At 41.9% G+C, this 22,938-nt stretch overlaps 1 protein-coding gene and 1 long non-coding RNA gene across 2 annotated transcripts in view; one reads left to right on the plus strand and one right to left on the minus strand.

The window, feature by feature from the left end:
- Positions 1-22,938, minus strand: part of AIF1L (allograft inflammatory factor 1 like) — a 69,373-nt gene that overhangs the window by 43,146 nt on the left and 3,289 nt on the right. Inside the window, exon 3 of the mRNA XM_072125625.1 lies at positions 8,082-8,148. Coding sequence (XP_071981726.1) covers positions 8,082-8,148 — 67 coding nt within the window. The remainder of the gene's footprint in view (positions 1-8,081; positions 8,149-22,938) is intronic.
- LOC140077225 (uncharacterized) lies at positions 13,429-15,733 on the plus strand. The gene is made up of 3 exons (XR_011849733.1): positions 13,429-13,720; positions 13,941-14,025; positions 15,555-15,733. It is a non-coding gene; the product is annotated as an uncharacterized lncRNA (long non-coding RNA).

Raw genomic sequence — 22,938 nt, forward strand, 5'->3', positions numbered from 1 at the left:
CATTATATACAGGAGATCCCCAGGTTATACCGGCTGTACATATATCACTATATACAGGAGATCCCCAGGTTATACCAGCTGTACATATATCATTATATACAGGAGATCCCCAGGTTATACCGGCTGTACATATATCATTATATACAGGAGATCCCCAGGTTATAGCGGTTGTACATATATCATTATATACAGGAGATCCCCAGGTTATACCGGCTGTACATATATCATTATATACAGGAGATCCCCAGGTTATACCAGCTGTACATATATCATTATATACAGGAGATCCCCAGGTTATAGCGGCTGTACATATATCATTATATACAGGAGATCCCCAGGTTATACCGGCTGTACATATATCATTATATACAGGAGACCCCCAGGTTATACCAGCTGTACATATATCATTATATACAGGAGATCCCCAGGTTATGCCGGCTGTACATATATCACTATATACAGGAGATCCCCAGGTTTTACCAGCTGTACATATATCATTATATACAGGAGATCCCCAGGTTATACCGGCTGTACATATATCATTATATACAGGAGATCCCCAGGTTATACCGGCTGTACATATATCATTATATACAGGAGATCCCCAGGATATACCGGCTGTACATATATCATTATATACAGGAGATCCCCAGGTTATACCGGCTGTACATATATCATTATATACAGGAGATCCCCAGGTTATACCGGCTGTACATATATCATTATATACAGGAGATCCCCAGGTTATACCGGCTGTACATATATCATTATATACAGGAGATCCCCAGGTTATACCGGCTGTACATATATCATTATATACAGGAGATCCCCAGGTTATACCGGCTGTACATATATCATTATATACAGGAGATCCCCAGGTTATACCGGCTGTACATATATCACTACATACAGGAGATCCCCAGGTTATGCCGGCTGTACATATATCACTATATACAGGAGATCCCCAGGTTATAGCAGCTGTACATATATCATTATATACAGGAGATCCCCAGGTTATACCAGCTGTACATATATAATTATATACAGGAGATCCCCAGGTTATAGCGGTTGTACATATATCATTATATACAGGAGATCCCCAGGTTATACCGGCTGTACATATATCATTATATACAGGAGATCCCCAGGTTATAGCAGCTGTACATATATCATTATATACAGGAGATCCCCAGGTTATAGCGGCTGTACATATATCATTATATACAGGAGATCCCCAGGTTATACCAGCTGTACATATATCATTATATACAGGAGACCCCCAGGTTATACCGGCTGTACATATATCATTATATACAGGAGATCCCCAGGTTATACCGGCTGTACATATATCATTATATACAGGAGATCCCCAGGTTATACCAGCTGTACATATATCATTATATACAGGAGATCCCCAGGTTATAGCGGCTGTACATATATCATTATATACAGGAGATCCCCAGGTTATACCAGCTGTACATATATCATTATATACAGGAGACCCCCAGGTTATACCAGCTGTACATATATCATTATATACAGGAGATCCCCAGGTTATGCCGGCTGTACATATATCACTATATACAGGAGATCCCCAGGTTATACCAGCTGTACATATATCATTATATACAGGAGATCCCCAGGTTATACCGGCTGTACATATATCATTATATACAGGAGATCCCCAGGTTATACCGGCTGTACATATATCATTATATACAGGAGATCCCCAGGATATACCGGCTGTACATATATCATTATATACAGGAGATCCCCAGGTTATACCGGCTGTACATATATCATTATATACAGGAGATCCCCAGGTTATACCGGCTGTACATATATCATTATATACAGGAGATCCCCAGGTTATACCGGCTGTACATATATCATTATATACAGGAGATCCCCAGGTTATACCGGCTGTACATATATCATTATATACAGGAGATCCCCAGGTTATACCGGCTGTACATATATCATTATATACAGGAGATCCCCAGGTTATACCGGCTGTACATATATCACTACATACAGGAGATCCCCAGGTTATGCCGGCTGTACATATATCACTATATACAGGAGATCCCCAGGTTATAGCAGCTGTACATATATCATTATATACAGGAGATCCCCAGGTTATACCAGCTGTACATATATAATTATATACAGGAGATCCCCAGGTTATACCAGCTGTACATATATCACTATATACAGGAGATCCCCAGGTTATACCGGCTGTACATATATCATTATATACAGGAGATCCCCAGGTTATACCGCCTGTACATATATCATTATATACAGGAGATGCCCAGGTTATACCGCCTGTACATATATCATTATATACAGGAGATCCCCAGGTTATAGCGGCTGTACATACATCACTATATACAGGAGATCCCCAGGTTATACCGGCTGTACATATATCATTATATACAGGAGATCCCCAGGTTATACCGGCTGTACATATATCATTATATACAGGAGATCCCCAGGTTATACCGGCTGTACATATATCATTATATACAGGAGATCCCCAGGTTATAGCGGCTGTACATATATCATTATATACAGGAGGTCCCCAGGATATACCGGCTGTACATGTATCATTATATACAGGAGATCCCCAGGTTATACCGGCTGTACATATATCATTATATACAGGAGATCCCCAGGTTATACCGGCTGTACATATATCATTATATACAGGAGATCCCCAGGTTATACCAGCTGTACATATATCATTATATACAGGAGATCCCCAGGTTATACCGCCTGTACATATATCATTATATACAGGAGATCCCCAGGTTATACCGGCTGTACATATATCATTATATACAGGAGATCCCCAGGTTATACCGGCTGTACATATATTATTATATACAGGAGATCCCCAGGTTATACCAGCTGTACATATATCATTATATACAGGAGACCCCCAGGTTATACCGGCTGTACATATATCATTATATACAGGAGATCCCCAGGTTATACCAGCTGTACATATATCATTATATACAGGAGATCCCCAGGTTATACCGGCTGTACATATATCATTATATACAGGAGATCCCCAGGTTATACCGGCTGTACATATATCATTATATACAGGAGATCCCCAGGTTATACCGGCTGTACATATATCATTATATACAGGAGGTCCCCAGGATATACCAGCTGTACATATATCATTATATACAGGAGATGCCCAGGTTATAGCGGCTGTACATATATCATTATATACAGGAGATCCCCAGGTTATACTGGCTGTACATATATCATTATATACAGGAGATCCCCAGGTTATACCGGCTGTACATATATCACTATACACAGGAGATCCCCAGGTTATACCGGCTGTACATATATCATTATATACAGGAGATCCCCAGGTTATACCGGCTGTACATATATCATTATATACAGGAGATCCCCAGGTTATACCGGCTGTACATATATCATTATATACAGGAGATCCCCAGGTTATACCGGCTGTACATATATCATTATACACAGGAGATGCCCAGGTTATACCGGCTGTACATATATCATTATACACAGGAGATCCCCAGGTTATACCGGCTGTACATATATCATTATATACAGGAGATCCCCAGGTTATACCGGCTGTACATATATCATTATATACAGGGGATCCCCAGGTTATACCAGTTGTACATATATCATTATATACAGGAGATCCCCAGGTTATACCAGCTGTACATATATCATTATATACAGGAGATCCCCAGGTTATACCAGCTGTACATATATCATTATATACAGGAGATCCCCAGGTTATACCGGCTGTACATATATCATTATATACAGGGGATCCCCAGGTTATACCGGCTGTGCATATATCATTATATACAGGAGATCCCCAGGTTATACCGGCTGTGCATATATCATTATATACAGGAGCCGTCCCGTTCACATGGTGCGGTGTTGCATGGCGTCCGCCGCTTCTGTGGCGCGGTGCCGGTGGGGGCCCGGGCCCGGAGCCATGGGGGCTATGCCCGCCAGTATGGGTACTGGGGGGCAACCGGGTCTTGGTCCCTGCCGGCGCTGTGCTGCGGCGGGGGTGGACGCCATGTGACGCTGCACAAAATAGCGTAGGGACCCACCATAAAGAGGTCACCGTGAAGTGGTTGGTGGGCTTACACAATTTGATCAAAATGTTACCAAGAACCTCGAGTTCGTTTATATAATGTAGCCTAGCGGCATTAGATCATTGTGGTATGTGTGGATGTGCGGTCCAGTTCTTTTTCTCTCCCCATGTTGATTATATACAGGAGATCCCCAGGTTATACCGGCTGTACATATATCATTATATACAGGAGATCCCCAGGTTATACCGGCTGTACATATATCATTATATACAGGAGATCCCCAGGTTATACCGGCTGTACATATATCATTATATACAGGAGATCCCCAGGTTATACCAGCTGTACATATATCATTATATACAGGAGATCCCCAGGTTATACCGGCTGTACATATATCATTATATACAGGAGATCCCCAGGTTATACCGGCTGTACATATATCATTATATACAGGAGATCGCCAGGTTATACCGGCTGTACATATATCATTATATACAGGAGATCCCCAGGTTATACCGGCTGTACATATATCATTATATACAGGAGATCCCCAGGTTATACCAGCTGTACATATATCATTATATACAGGAGATCCCCAGGTTATACCAGCTGTACATATATCATTATATACAGGAGATCTCCAGGTTATACCGGCTGTACATATATGATTATATACAGGAGATCCCCAGGTTATACCGGCTGTACATATATCATTATATACAGGAGATCCCCAGGTTATACCGGCTGTACATATATCATTATATACAGGAGATCCCCAGGTTATACCAGCTGTACATATATCATTATATACAGGAGATCCCCAGGTTATAGCGGCTGTACATATATCATTATATACAGGAGATCCCCAGGTTATACCAGCTGTACATATATCATTATATACAGGAGACCCCCAGGTTATACCAGCTGTACATATATCATTATATACAGGAGATCCCCAGGTTATGCCGGCTGTACATATATCACTATATACAGGAGATCCCCAGGTTATACCAGCTGTACATATATCATTATATACAGGAGATCCCCAGGTTATACCGGCTGTACATATATCATTATATACAGGAGATCCCCAGGTTATACCGGCTGTACATATATCATTATATACAGGAGATCCCCAGGATATACCGGCTGTACATATATCATTATATACAGGAGATCCCCAGGTTATACCGGCTGTACATATATCATTATATACAGGAGATCCCCAGGTTATACCGGCTGTACATATATCATTATATACAGGAGATCCCCAGGTTATACCGGCTGTACATATATCATTATATACAGGAGATCTCCAGGTTATACCGGCTGTACATATATCATTATATACAGGAGATCCCCAGGTTATACCGGCTGTACATATATCATTATATACAGGAGATCCCCAGGTTATACCGGCTGTACATATATCATTATATACAGGAGATCCCCAGGTTATACCGGCTGTACATATATCACTACATACAGGAGATCCCCAGGTTATGCCGGCTGTACATATATCACTATATACAGGAGATCCCCAGGTTATAGCAGCTGTACATATATCATTATATACAGGAGATCCCCAGGTTATACCAGCTGTACATATATAATTATATACAGGAGATCCCCAGGTTATACCAGCTGTACATATATCACTATATACAGGAGATCCCCAGGTTATACCGGCTGTACATATATCATTATATACAGGAGATCCCCAGGTTATACCGCCTGTACATATATCATTATATACAGGAGATGCCCAGGTTATACCGCCTGTACATATATCATTATATACAGGAGATCCCCAGGTTATAGCGGCTGTACATACATCACTATATACAGGAGATCCCCAGGTTATACCGGCTGCACATATATCATTATATACAGGAGATCCCCAGGTTATACCAGCTGTACATATATCATTATATACAGGAGATCTCCAGGTTATACCGGCTGTACATATATCATTATATACAGGAGATCCCCAGGTTATACCGGCTGTACATATATCATTATATACAGGAGATCCCCAGGTTATACCGGCTGTACATATATCATTATATACAGGAGATCCCCAAGTTATACCGGCTGTACATATATCATTATATACAGGAGATCCCCAGGTTATACCGGCTGTACATATATCATTATATACAGGAGATCCCCAGGTTATACCGGCTGTACATGTATCATTATATACAGGAGATCCCCAGGTTATACCGGCTGTACATATATCATTATATACAGGAGATCCCCAGGTTATACCGGCTGTACATATATCATTATATACAGGAGATCCCCAGGTTATACCGGCTGTACATATATCATTATATACAGGAGATCCCCAGGTTATACCGGCTGTACATATATCATTATATACAGGAGATCCCCAGGTTATACCGGCTGTACATATATCATTATATACAGGAGATCTCCAGGTTATACCGGCTGTACATATATCATTATATACAGGAGATCCCCAGGTTATACGGGCTGTACATATATCATTATATACAGGAGATCCCCAGGTTATACCGGCTGTACATATATCAGTATATACAGGAGATCCCCAGGTTATACCGGCTGTACATATATCATTATATACAGGAGATCCCCAGGTTATACCAGCTGTACATATATCATTATATACAGGAGATCCCCAGGTTATACCGGCTGTACATATATCATTATATACAGGAGATCCCCAGGTTATACCGGCTGTACATATATCACTATATACAGGAGATCCCCAGGTTATACCAGCTGTACATATATCATTATATACAGGAGATCCCCAGGTTATACCAGCTGTACATATATCATTATATACAGGAGATCCCCAGGTTATACCGGCTGTAGATATATCATTATATACAGGAGACCCCCAGGTTATAGCGGTTGTACATATACCATTATATACAGGAGATCCCCAGGTTATACCGGCTGTACATGTATCATTATATACAGGAGATCCCCAGGTTATACCGGCTGTACATATATCATTATATACAGGAGATCCCCAGGTTATACCGGCTGTACATATATCATTATATACAGGAGATCCCCAGGTTATACCGGCTGTACATATATCATTATATACAGGAGACCCCCAGGTTATAGCGGTTGTACATATACCATTATATACAGGAGATCCCCAGGTTATACCGGCTGTACATATATCATTATATACAGGAGATCCCCAGGTTATACCGGCTGTACATATATCATTATATACAGGAGATCCCCAGGTTATACCGGCTGTACATATATCATTATATACAGGAGATCCCCAGGTTATACCAGCTGTACATATATCATTATATACAGGAGATCCCCAGGTTATACCGGCTGTACATGTATCATTATATACAGGAGATCCCCAGGTTATACCAGCTGTACATATATCATTATATACAGGAGATCCCCAGGTTATACCAGCTGTACATATATCATTATATACAGGAGATCCCCAGGTTATACCGGCTGTACATATATCATTATATACAGGAGATCCCCAGGTTATACCGGCTGTACATATATCATTATATACAGGGGATCCCCAGGTTATAGCGGCTGTACATATATCATTATATACAGGAGATCCCCAGGTTATACCGGCTGTACATATATCATTATATACAGGAGATCCCCAGGTTATACCGGCTGTACATATATCATTATATACAGGAGACCCCCAGGTTATAGCGGTTGTACATATATCATTATATACAGGAGACCCCCAGGTTATACCGGCTGTACATATATCATTATATACAGGAGATCCCCAGGTTATACCGGCTGTACATATATCATTATATACAGGAGACCCCCAGGTTATAGCGGTTGTACATATATCATTATATACAGGAGACCCCCAGGTTATAGCGGTTGTACATATACCATTATATACAGGAGGGGAGGAGCTTTAGTTCTTATTAATAGTCCTTTTATACTCACTCTTACACGATGTCAGTTTCTCCTCGATGTCCTCCATGTCCATGTACTTTTCATCTGTAAGAAATTCCTGCAGAAAAGACAAAATAATGACATTTCCTTTAAGAATTTTTTTTTTACTTAAATTTTACGTTAAATTTTCTTTCTATGATATTCTATAAGCTGCTGCGTTTTCTTCTATGATATTCTATAAGCTGCTGCGTTTTCTTCTATGATATTCTATAAGCTGCTGCGTTTTCTTTCTATGATATTCTATAAGCTGCTGCGTTTTCTTCTATGATATTCTATAAGCTGCTGCGTTTTCTTCTATGATATTCTATAAGCTGCTGCGTTTTCTTCTATGATATTCTATAAGCTGCTGCGTTTTCTTCTATGATATTCTATAAGCTGCTGCGTTTTCTTTCTATGATATTCTATAAGCTGCTGCGTTTTCTTCTATGATATTCTATAAGCTGCTGCGTTTTCTTCTATGATATTCTATAAGCTGCTGCGTTTTCTTCTATGATATTCTATAAGCTGCTGCGTTTTCTTCTATGATATTCTATAAGCTGCTGCGTTTTCTTCTATGATATTCTATAAGCTGCTGCGTTTTCTTCTATGATATTCTATAAGCTGCTGCGTTTTCTTCTATGATATTCTATAAGCTGCTGCGTTTTCTTCTATGATATTCTATAAGCTGCTGCGTTTTCTTTCTATGATATTCTATAAGCTGCTGCGTTTTCTTTCTATGATATTCTATAAGCTGCTGCGTTTTCTTCTATGATATTCTATAAGCTGCTGCGTTTTCTTCTATGATATTCTATAAGCTGCTGCGTTTTCTTCTATGATATTCTATAAGCTGCTGCGTTTTCTTCTATGATATTCTATAAGCTGCTGCGTTTTCTTTCTATGATATTCTATAAGCTGCTGCGTTTTCTTCTATGTTATTCTATAAGCTGCTGCGTTTTCTTCTATGATATTCTATAAGCTGCTGCGTTATCTTCTATGATATTCTATAAGCTGCTGCGTTTTCTTCTATGATATTCTATAAGCTGCTGCGTTTTCTTTCTATGATATTCTATAAGCTGCTGCGTTTTCTTCTATGATATTCTATAAGCTGCTGCGTTTTCTTTCTATGATATTCTATAAGCTGCTGCGTTTTCTTTCTATGATATTCTATAAGCTGCTGCGTTTTCTTTCTATGATATTCTATAAGCTGCTGCGTTTTCTTCTATGATATTCTATAAGCTGCTGCGTTTTCTTCTATGATATTCTATAAGCTGCTGCGTTTTCTTCTATGATATTCTATAAGCTGCTGCGTTTTCTTCTATGATATTCTATAAGCTGCTGCGTTTTCTTCTATGATATTCTATAAGCTGCTGCGTTATCTTCTATGATATTCTATAAGCTGCTGCGTTTTCTTTCTATGATATTCTATAAGCTGCTGCGTTTTCTTCTATGATATTCTATAAGCTGCTGCGTTTTCTTTCTATGATATTCTATAAGCTGCTGCGTTTTCTTTCTATGATATTCTATAAGCTGCTGCGTTTTCTTCTATGTTATTCTATAAGCTGCTGCGTTTTCTTCTATGATATTCTATAAGCTGCTGCGTTTTCTTCTATGATATTCTATAAGCTGCTGCGTTTTCTTCTATGATATTCTATAAGCTGCTGCGTTTTCTTCTATGATATTCTATAAGCTGCTGCGTTTTCTTCTATGATATTCTATAAGCTGCTGCGTTATCTTCTATGATATTCTATAAGCTGCTGCGTTATCTTCTATGATATTCTATAAGCTGCTGCGTTTTCTTCTATGATATTCTATAAGCTGCTGCGTTTTCTTTCTATGATATTCTATAAGCTGCTGCGTTATCTTCTATGATATTCTATAAGCTGCTGCGTTTTCTTCTATGATATTCTATAAGCTGCTGCGTTTTCTTCTATGATATTCTATAAGCTGCTGCGTTTTCTTCTATGATATTCTATAAGCTGCTGCGTTTTCTTCTATGATATTCTATAAGCTGCTGCGTTTTCTTCTATGATATTCTATAAGCTGCTGCGTTTTCTTCTATGATATTCTATAAGCTGCTGCGTTTTCTTCTATGATATTCTATAAGCTGCTGCGTTTTCTTCTATGATATTCTATAAGCTGCTGCGTTTTCTTCTATGATATTCTATAAGCTGCTGCGTTTTCTTTCTATGTTATTCTATAAGCTGCTGCGTTTTCTTCTATGATATTCTATAAGCTGCTGCGTTTTCTTTCTATGATATTCTATAAGCTGCTGCGTTTTCTTCTATGATATTCTATAAGCTGCTGCGTTTTCTTTCTATGATATTCTATAAGCTGCTGCGTTTTCTTCTATGATATTCTATAAGCTGCTGCGTTTTCTTTCTATGTTATTCTATAAGCTGCTGCGTTTTCTTTCTATGATATTCTATAAGCTGCTGCGTTTTCTTCTATGATATTCTATAAGCTGCTGCGTTTTCTTCTATGATATTCTATAAGCTGCTGCGTTTTCTTCTATGATATTCTATAAGCTCCTACGTCCCAGGCGTCTCCAAAGAAACAAGCGACCATTCATTCTATTACATCTGATTCCCATCTGTGATACTTGCAGTACCGCTATTCAACACTTAGAAAGAGCTACTTTTTCCATAGAAACACAGACAACAGCGCCCCCCTGGCAGAAGTAACATGCCATTAAACTGGATGGAAGCGGCAGCGGCCTTGGTTAGAGTGTGCGATCCCTTTAAGAGCCGGGTCATCACAGAGTCTGTAGTGATTCATTAATCAGGGGAGATAACGATGTTTCTTCTGCTTCGTTCTCTTTCATGTCGGATCCTCTTATAACTTCCCTTTAATCAGCAGGAAAAACATGGAAATACAATAAAAAGCAAACACTTGTATCCATGTGATGAGGAATAAACTGGCGCAGACCGTAGACTGAAATAGAGACCCCAGAGTCTTCTTCCACTGACTGGCTGTAAGGGTTAGGTTTTATCTGCTCCAAGGAAAGCTGAGTGACAACCCACATGTCTAGCATTGTACCATATTGACGTGGTGCTGCATTGCGAGGCAGCTTTGTCTCATAAGAAAACTCCTCAACATGGATCCTCAACCAGCTTTCCCGTACTTCTGAACGTCAAGTTCTCAAGTGTATCTGGACTTTAGGAAAGCTGGGTGACGAGCAATATGGCTGCCATCCTTAGTCAAGCAGGAATAGAGGCAATGTGTGTTAACGCCATCATTAAAGAAAGCTTCTCTACATGGTCTCATCCAGGTCAACATCTGCATAGAGTATGTATGTTCTCTCTGTGTTTTCGTGGGTTTCCTCCAGATCCTCCGGTTTCCTCCCACACTCCAAAACCTACTGGTAGGTTGTTTAGATTGTGAGCCCCATTGGGACAGGGACCGATTTGGCAAGCTCTGTGCTGCGCTGTGGAATCTGTGTGCGCTGTATAAATAAAGGAATTTTTCTTACATACAACCTCACCCAGCTTTCCCAGGATCCTGAACGCCAAAGCTATGTGGAAGTAAAGCATGCATACCCAAGCATATCTTACATCAGGGGTTCTAGGAAAGCTGGGTGGCAAGAAATGTGGCTACTATCAGCACCCTTTACCACAATCAGGTTGTCGCATTATCTTGTAGTTTTGTCTCATGAATCCTCACCCAGCTTTACCAGGTTGCTCAGTTTCCTGCCTACATTGATTCAATACATGCATGCCCAAGTAGGTCTTACATCTGGGGCTCTAGGAAAGCTGGGTGACAAAGCAATATGGCTGATATCACCACCCTTTACCACATAGAGATAATGCAGCATTATCATGTAGCTTTGTCTCAAGAACACTCACCCAGCTTTCCCTGGGTGCTTATCTTCCTGAATAGGTGGAATCAGCAGATGCAAACCTAAGCAGGTCTTACATGAGGGGCTTAGGAAAGCTGAGTGAAGAGCAATACGGCTTCTATCCTCTCCCTTTACCACATAATGCTTGTGCCGCATTATCATGTAGCTTTGTCTCCTCACCCAGCTTTCCCTGGGTGCTTATCTTCCTGAATAGGTGGAATCAGCAGATGCAAACCTAAGCAGGTCTTACATGAGGGGCTTAGGAAAGCTGAGTGACAAGCAATATGGTTTCTATCCTCTCCCTTTACCACATAATGCTTGTGCCGCATTATCATGTAGCTTTGTCTCCTCACCCAGCTTTCCAAGGCTGCTCAGCTTCCTGAATACGCCGAATCCTTATCCAGTTTTGAAGGAAAGTTGGGTTTCTACATTTGCACATATAAATTGTAACCCAGCTTTCCCCATAAAGAAAGACACAGATTGAACTTAATTTAACAGTTAACAAGCCTAAAATCTGTAGGTGTGAAGGGGTTAAGTCTGGCATTAATACGCAGAGCGCGGTCTCATCATTGTCCCGTCCGGCTATTCACAGCCCCCTATTCTTGGATGGTGGCGGCTGCTGGCGGGGGTCTCCACTGAGACTGTGGGAAAGCTGAAGCTTCACAATATAAACCCCGTCCCCCGTCCTGAGGCTGGCGCTCATCCCTGTGCCATGCCGCTCAGTGGGCACAGGGGCTCATCCTCAATCCTGCACCGGACCACAGGGTCAGGCTTGTAGCGCTCTTCATAATGAATAGAACGCCAGAAGCGCAGTATACACTGGCAGCGCAGTGCAGATAATAATACTGAGAATGTGTGCACCACTGACGCTGGTGACATGGCAGACAATATATTTTTACTCGTCCCTTAGGTTTGACAGTTTTCTCGGAATTTTATCCTTCAATTTTTCCATTTAAGTGGAGGATTGGCCCAAATTAGCAGCCATGGTGGAGATGCAAGAAAATGGCGCTGCTCTGCAGGTGAATGTGTCCTATGGGACGGCCGGGGATGGCGAAACGTCAAACGTCAACTATATCGTGAAGCAATTTTTATGTAAACATTGGTTACCCATAGCAACCGATCAGAATAGCAGCCATAAATGTCATGTTTGCAGAAGCTCTCATGGCGACCAATTAGAACCAAGATTTCATTGTTTCACTGCAGTTTAGCAAATGTAAGAAGCAATTCGATTGGATGCTAGGGAAAAGCTCCCCCCACATGATGTCTGCACCTGACAACCAATCAGTAACAGACTAGAACATATAAGGAGAGATCTGAATGGTTGAAAATGAAAGGAGAGATATGACTGGTTGATACACACTACAGCTTAATTATAAGGCCCCAGAGCGCATGGCAACCAATCAGATTATAGCTCTCACTATTTCCTGGCCACTTAGCAAATGAAAGGTCTGATTTGATTGGTTTGCTATAGGTAGCTCCTCCCTCTCTGACCCCTGCGCTGGTTTTTACCCACGAGGCCTCCTCTTCCCTCACAGAGGAGCGGCCATTTTCCTTTTATGGAATCCTGGAGCTTGTATCCTCCAGGGATTCTGCTTTCACCATCTGGAATCCAAAATATTCCTAAGGAAACTTCAGAGGATCCTTCTCCTGGAAGACGCGGTTATAGTAATGATGTCGGTCATCCCTTGAAGCCGCTCAGCGTCTGTGTAATGAAATAATATCTGATGTTATGTCCTACATGTTAAAGGCAGGTCAGGTGATCTGATCCCGGGAAAGCTGGGTGTACAGCATAATGGCCGCCAGTACCATAGACAAGGTGTGGACACAAAGCTTTGTATTACAACGTGTTATAAAGGGAATAATCTGTAATGAGACATTGCCGCGCTCAGGTGAGAGGCGCCCGGCTCATATATATACAGAATATCACAGTGTATCAGTATTTACTGTAGCTCTAAAATTATATTCATGCACCAGGAGGCACAGGATGAGCAGATCAGACTAATAGATGATATATTTGATTGCTGGGGTCATTCCAGGTCCCTCCGCCCTCATCGCCCTGGAGCTGGGCCACAATCATTCCACCCGTTCTTCTGTGAATCATGGCGCTGGCCGTAGAGGAAGGTAATTACCATAATCACCCTGATTAACAACCCAATCTATGGGGAAACGGCGCATTGTGTAACCATTACTAATTGCGTTACATCCTAATTAAAGGGATGTGAGAGGCAATGGAAAAATGTCATTTCATGTGGCCGCCGTCACGTGACGCTTGGTCTCTATTCCAATTGTATTCCTTGAATTCTGTAGTAATGACCTATCCCTACCCCTATCCCAGATTATTTCTGGCAAAACATAGCGCCATATGTTGTTTAGTAGCCATGTTTGGTATTGCAACTTAGCCACATGCATTTAAATGTGCTATCACAGGTCATGTGACTGACAGGTGTGACCTCACTGGCTATGGAACTGCAAGATGTGACATCACAGGTCATGTGACTGACAGGTGTGACCTCACTGGCAATGGGACTGCAGGATGTGACATCACAGGTCATGTGACTGACAGGTGTGACCTCACTGGCAATGGGACTGCAGGATGTGACATCACAGGTCATGTGACTGACAGGTGTGACCTCACTAGCAATGGGACTGCAGGATGTGACATCACAGGTCATGTGACTGACAGGTGTGACCTCACTGGCTATGGGACTGCAGGATGTGACATCACAGGTCATGTGACTGCAGGATATGACATCACGTGGCGTTTGATGGATGTGGGAATCAGCACTCCCTGTGGCACCGCTATGGATCTGATCAGCTGGTGGGGTAGTTGCGTGTCAGACTCCCACCAATCTAATGTCCCAGAATACACCTGTACAGAAAAGTTTAGAATTTTTTTTCTAAAAGTGCTTAGTAAGATCTCTGCTTGCTGTTTCAATCTTGTTTGCATCCAGCGGCTGAAAACTGGTCCTGACAAATGTCTCACAGCTGAAGATTTGTTTCTGTTGCATCTTAATCTGCGCCCCTTGGGGTATATGGTATGAACCGGTTTATTTGGTGCCAAATTGCAGAAATTTTGGATATTTTGTGTCTGTTAGAGAGCTGTGGATCTCTTCCCCGTCACAGACATGAAGCCACGTTTTTGTTGCTCATGTGATGATAGCGTAGTACATACAGTGATGACCCGGATGGCGCTGTGGTGACAGGTATGTACCCGCCAGCAGTCGTCCTGGGCACCCCTATAACCGCCAGCCACCCACACCCGTTGTGTTGTGTCTTTCTTTGCCATATAACAACGTGCTGACCTTGACGTGCAATGCTGAGAGATCCTTATCCCTGGACTCCAGGAAGAACCTGCAGGAATGTGTCTCCTGATTAACCTCTTCAGTGCCGCTGAGGTGTAATGTCTGGAAAGTTCTGCAGCTTTCCCTTTAGACGTTTTGTTACAATTGTTCATTATTCTCAAGATCCTTCCTTGTTGAATGGAAATGCTCTTTCATTCCTGACTCAGTCCTGTTTGTAGCTGAGCATTTGTTACATTTATCCAGCCTAAACATTCCTGGACTGATACATTGCAACAAACTTCCAGGACTGAACATGACTAGAATAAAGCTGTGAGAACTGAATAAGGGTTCTATATTCTATTATCTTAGGTTCTGGGTTTTGGGTCTGGTCCGGTCTCCATAGTCTTGATTTGTGGTGTTGGTGAATCAGAAGCCTCTTTTGATGTGTGGGATCAGAACAACCACTTCTACCCCTCGTACAGATGCACTGAGATTGATGTCACATGGCCGGCCGCTCCCGGGTATGACATCTCATATTTGATTGGATGTGAAGATGATGGGTACAATGTGGTACTGTGTTATATACTATATTATACACCTGAACTACACCATACTGTGTTATATACTATATTATACACCTGAACTACACCATACTGTGTTATATACTATATTATACACCTGAACTACACCATACTGTGTTATATACTATATTATACAGCTGAACTACACCATACTGTGTTATATACTATATTATACACCTGAACTACACCATACTGTGTTATATACTATATTATACACCTGAACTACACCATACTGTGTTATATACTATATTATACACCTGAACTACACCATACTGTGTTATAAACTATATTATACACCTGAACTACACCATACTGTGTTATATACTATATTATATACCTGAACTACACCATACTGTGTTATATACTATATTATACACCTGAACTACACCATACTGTGTTATATACTATATTATACACCTGAACTACACCATACTGTGTTATATACTATATTATACACCTGAACTACACCATACTGTGTTATATACTATATTATACACCTGAACTACACCATACTGTGTTATATACTATATTATACACCTGAACTACGCCATACTGTGTTATATACTATATTATACACCTGAACTACACCATACTGTGTTATATACTATATTATACACCTGAACTACACCATACTGTGTTATATACTATATTATACACCTGAACTACACCATACTGTGTTATATACTATATTATACACCTGAACTACGCCATACTGTGTTATATACTATATTATACACCTGAACTACACCATACTGTGTTATATACTATATTATACACCTGAACTACACCATACTGTGTTATATACTATATTATACACCTGAACTACGCCATACTGTGTTATATACTATATTATACACCTGAACTACACCATACTGTGTTATATACTATATTATACACCTGAACTACGCCATACTGTGTTATATACTATATTATACACCTGAACTACACCATACTGTGTTATATACTATATTATACACCTGAACTACACCATACTGTGTTATATACTATATTATACACCTGAACTACACCATACTGTGTTATATACTATATTATACACCTGAACTACACCATACTGTGTTATATACTATATTATACACCTGAACTACACCATACTGTGTTATATACTATATTATACACCTGAACTACGCCATACTGTGTTATATACTATATTATACACCTGAACTACACCATACTGTGTTATATACTATATTATACACCTGAACTACACCATACTGTGTTATATACTATATTATACACCTGAACTACACCATACTGTGTTATATACTATATTATACACCTGAACTACACCATACTGTGTTATATACTATATTATACACCTGAACTACACCATACTGTGTTATATACTATATTATACAGCTGAACTACACCATACTGTGTTATATACTATATTATACACCTGAACTACACCATACTGTGTTATATACTATATTATACACCTGAACTACACCATACTGTGTTATAAACTATATTATACACCTGAACTACACCATACTGTGTTATATACTATATTATACACCTGAACTACGCCATACTGTGTTATATACTATATTATACACCTGAACTACGCCATACTGTGTTATATACTATATTATACACCTGAACTACGCCATACTGTGTTATATACTATATTATACACCTGAACTACGCCATACTGTGTTATATACTATATTATACACCTGAACTACGCCATACTGTGTTATATACTATATTATACACCTGAACTACGCCATACTGTGTTATATACTATATTATACACCTGAACTACGCCATACTGTGTTATATACTATATTATACACCTGAACTACACCATACTGTGTTATATACTATATTATACACCTGAACTACACCATACTGTGTTATATACTATATTATACACCTGAACTACACCATACTGTGTTATATACTATATTATACACCTGAACTACACCATACTGTGTTATATACTATATTATACACCTGAACTACACCATACTGTGTTATATACTATATTATACACCTGAACTACACCATACTGTGTTATATACTATATTATACAGCTGAACTACACCATACTGTGTTATATACTATATTATACACCTGAACTACACCATACTGTGTTATATACTATATTATATACCTGAACTACACCATACTGTGTTATATACTATATTATATAGATAAACTACACCATACTGTGTTCTATAGTCCACTATGTGACCCTGTACCATATACATCATAGTATCACACTATGTAACACTTTATATACCAATATCCTATAATGTAGAATATTACATAATACATTACACTGAGCTCTTCTGCACCATAAAACATACTATCATCTCATAAGAAGATTATTTAAGGGGCTGATCCACAATTCCCCCGTGTGAATGACGTCATATTGCACATGTGTGACCAACGCCATCTCTATTCAATGTATAGAAGTGAAAGTGAATGGAGTTGTGCAAGGGACCTTCGTTCTCACCCATCTAGGGATCAGATGAGGAAGAAGTATTAATGGGGAAACCCCCTGTTGGTTACAAAATCTAAAATAATGTCATTGTATTTCACCAACCTGCAGGGAACTCTCATATTACACAATAACCTATCACCATACAATGTCACACTACACCCTACACTATCGCACCCCCCTGTACTGTACAATGTCACACTACACCCTACACTATCACATCCCCCTGTACTGTACAATGTCACACTATACCCTACACTATCGCATCCCCCTGTACTGTACAATGTCACACTACACCCTACACTATCGCATCCCCCTGTACTGTACAATGTCACACTACACCCTACACTATCATACCCCCCTGTACTGTACAATGTCACACTACACCCTACACTATCGCATCCCCCTGTACTGTACAATGTCACACTACACCCTACACTATCGCATCCCCCTGTACTGTGCAATGTCACACTACACCCTACACTATCGCATCCCCCCGTACTGTGCAATGTCACACTACACCCTACACTATCGCATCCCCCCGTACTGTGCAATGTCACACTACACCCTACACTATCGCATCCCCCCGTACTGTGCAATGTCACACTACACCCTACACTATCGCATCCCCCCGTACTGTGCAATGTCACACTACACCCTACACTATCGCATCCCCCCGTACTGTGCAATGTCACACTACACCCTACACTATCGCATCCCCCCGTACTGTGCAATGTCACACTACACCCTACACTATCGCATCCCCCCGTACTGTGCAATGTCACACTACACCCTACACTATCGCATCCCCCCGTACTGTGCAATGTCACACTACACCCTACACTATCGCATCCCCCCGTACTGTGCAATGTCACACTACACCCTACACTATCGCATCCCCCCGTACTGTGCAATGTCACACTACACCCTACACTATCGCATCCCCCCGTACTGTGCAATGTCACACTACACCCTACACTATCGCATCCCCCCGTACTGTGCAATGTCACACTACACCCTACACTATCGCATCCCCCCGTACTGTGCAATGTCACACTACACCCTACACTATCGCATCCCCCCGTACTGTGCAATGTCACACTACACCCTACACTATCGCATCCCCCCGTACTGTGCAATGTCACACTACACCCTACACTATCGCACCCCCCTGTACTGTGCAATGTCACACTACACCCTACACTATCGCACCCCCTGTACTGTGCAATGTCACACTACACCCTACACTATCGCACCCCCCTGTACTGTGCAATGTCACACTACACCCTACACTATCGCATCCCCCTGTACTGTGCAATGTCACACTACACCCTACACTATCGCATCCCCCTGTACTGTGCAATGTCACACTACACCCTACACTATCGCATCCCCCTGTACTGTGCAATGTCACACTACACCCTACACTATCGCATCCCCCTGTACTGTACAATGTCACACTACACCCTACACTATCACATCCCCTGTACTGTACAATGTCACACTACACCCTACACTATCGCATCCCCCTGTACTGTGCAATGTCACACTACACCCTACACTATCGCATCCCCCTGTACTGTACAATGTCACACTACACCCTACACTATCACATCCCCTGTACTGTACAATGTCACACTACACCCTACACTATCGCATCCCCCTGTACTGTACAATGTCACACTACACCCTACACTATCACATCCCCCTGTACTGTACAATGTCACACTACACCCTACACTATCGCACCCCCCTGTACTGTGCAATGTCACACTACACCCTACACTATCGCATCCCCCCGTACTGTGCAATGTCACACTACACCCTACACTATCGCATCCCCCTGTACTGTACAATGTCACACTACACCCTACACTATCGCATCCCCCTGTACTGTACAATGTCACACTACACCCTACACTATCGCATCCCCCTGTACTGTACAATGTCACACTACACCCTACACTATCGCATCCCCTGTACTGTACAATGTCACACTACACCCTACACTATCACATCCCCCTGTACTGTACAATGTCACACTACACCCTACACTATCACATCCCCTGTACTGTACAATGTCACACTACACCCTACACTATCACATCCCCTGTACTGTACAATGTCACACTACACCCTACACTATCGCACCCCCCTGTACTGTACAATGTCACACTACACCCTACACTATCGCATCCCCCTGTACTGTGCAATGTCACACTACACCCTACACTATCGCATCCCCTGTACTGTACAATGTCACACTACACCCTACACTATCGCACCCCCCTGTACTGTGCAATGTCACACTACACCCTACACCATTGATGGCGAACCTTTTAGAGACCGAGTGCCCAAACTACAACCAAGAACCACTTATTTATCGCAAAGTGCCAACAGAGAAATTTAATTTATGACTTATACTGCTCTGTCACAGTTTTCATTGATACCAGCACTCTGAGGACACAAATAAAGCAGAAAATAGTCCCAGGTACAGCTGTCACTTTAAAATAGCTCTGTGCACAGCAAGTTCTGGGCTGTCTGGGACTGCAGGAAGATACCTGGAGTCATCTCTGGTGATGGCCTGGGTGCCCACAGAAAGGGCTCTGAGTGCCACCTCTGGCACCAGTGCCATAGGTTAGCCATCACTGCCCTACACTATCGCATCCCCCTGTACTGTGCAATGTCACACTACACCCTACACTATCGCATCCCCCTGTACTGTACAATGTCACACTACACCCTACACTATCGCATCCCCTGTACTGTACAATGTCACACTACACTATCGCATCCCCTGTACTGTGCAATGTCACACTACACCCTACACTATCGCACCCCCCTGTACTGTGCAATGTCACACTACACCCTACACTATCGCATCCCCCTGTACTGTGCAATGTCACACTACACCCTACACTATCGCATCCCCCTGTACTGTGCAATGTCACACTACACCCTACACCAGTGATGGCGAACCTATGGCACTGGTGCCAGAGGTGGCACTCGGAACCCTTTCTGTGGGCACTGAGGCCATCAGCCCAGGACAGAGAACAGGAACAAATCCATTAAATCTTCCTGCAGTCCTAGGCAACTTATGAGATGCTGCGCTCAGCACTATTTTACAGCGACACTTCATTGACTGTTTGGAACTGCTTGAAAAGTGAGAAGGTGTTGAAAGAAGTGCATTATCTTTGGAGGTCTTCATGCTGGACCCACCATTCTTTCTAAACAGAGAGACCCTGGAGAGAATCTACAATGATAGTCTGAATTTGCCCACCTTGTTTTAACTGTATTGGTGGCCTCAGAGGGCCGATACAATTAAAGAAGTGGAAGAACAGGTAGCAATAAGTTACTGCTTAAAATGGCACATTGGCACATCAGGGTAAATAAGTGGGTTTTGGTTGTAGTTTGGGCACTCGGTCTCTAAAAGGTTCGCCATCACTGCCCTAAACTATCGCATCCCCCTGTACTGTGCAATGTCACACTACACCCTACACTATCGCATCCCCTGTACTGTACAATGTCACACTACACCCTACACTATCGCATCCCCCCGTACTGTGCAATGTCACACTACACCCCACACTATCGCATCCCCCTGTACTGTACAATGTCACACTACACCCTACACTATCACATCCCCTGTACTGTACAATGTCACACTACACCCTACACTATCGCATCCCCCTGTACTGTACAATGTCACACTACACCCTACACTATCGCACCCCCCTGTACTGTACAATGTCACACTACACCCTACACTATCGCATCCCCCTGTACTGTACAATGTCACACTACACCCTACACTATCGCATCCCCCCGTACTGTGCAATGTCACACTACACCCTACACTATCGCATCCCCCCGTACTGTGCAATGTCACACTACACTATCGCATCCCCTGTACTGTACAATGTCACACTACACCCTACACTATCGCATCCCCCTGTACTGTGCAATGTCACACTACACCCTACACTATCGCATCCCCCTGTACTGTGCAATGTCACACTACACCCTACACTATCACATCCCCCTGTACTGTACATTGTCACACTACACCCTACACTATCACATCCCCCTGTACTGTACAATGTCACACTACACCCTACACTATCGCATCCCCCTGTACTGTACAATGTCACACTACACCCTACACTATCGCATCCCCCTGTACTGTGCAATGTCACACTACACCCTACACTATCGCATCCCCCTGTACTGTGCAATGTCACACTACACCCTACACTATCGCATCCCCCTGTACTGTGCAATGTCACACTACACCCTACACTATCGCATCCCCCTGTACTGTACAATGTCACACTACACCCTACACTATCGCATCCCCCTGTACTGTGCAATGTCACACTACACCCTACACTATCGCATCCCCCTGTACTGTGCAATGTCACACTACACCCTACACTATCGCATCCCCCTGTACTGTACAATGTCACACTACACCCTACACTATCGCATCCCCCCGTACTGTGCAATGTCACACTACACCCTACACTATCGCATCCCCCCGTACTGTGCAATGTCACACTACACCCTACACTATCGCACCCCCCTGTACTGTACAATGTCACACTACACCCTACACTATCACATCCCCCTGTACTGTGCAATGTCACACTACACCCTACACTATCGCATCCCCCTGTACTGTACAATGTCACACTACACCCTACAC

The sequence above is a fragment of the Engystomops pustulosus genome, chromosome 9 (genome assembly GCF_040894005.1).
Source record: "Engystomops pustulosus chromosome 9, aEngPut4.maternal, whole genome shotgun sequence".
In the NCBI taxonomy this organism is placed as follows: Eukaryota; Metazoa; Chordata; class Amphibia; order Anura; family Leptodactylidae; genus Engystomops; species Engystomops pustulosus.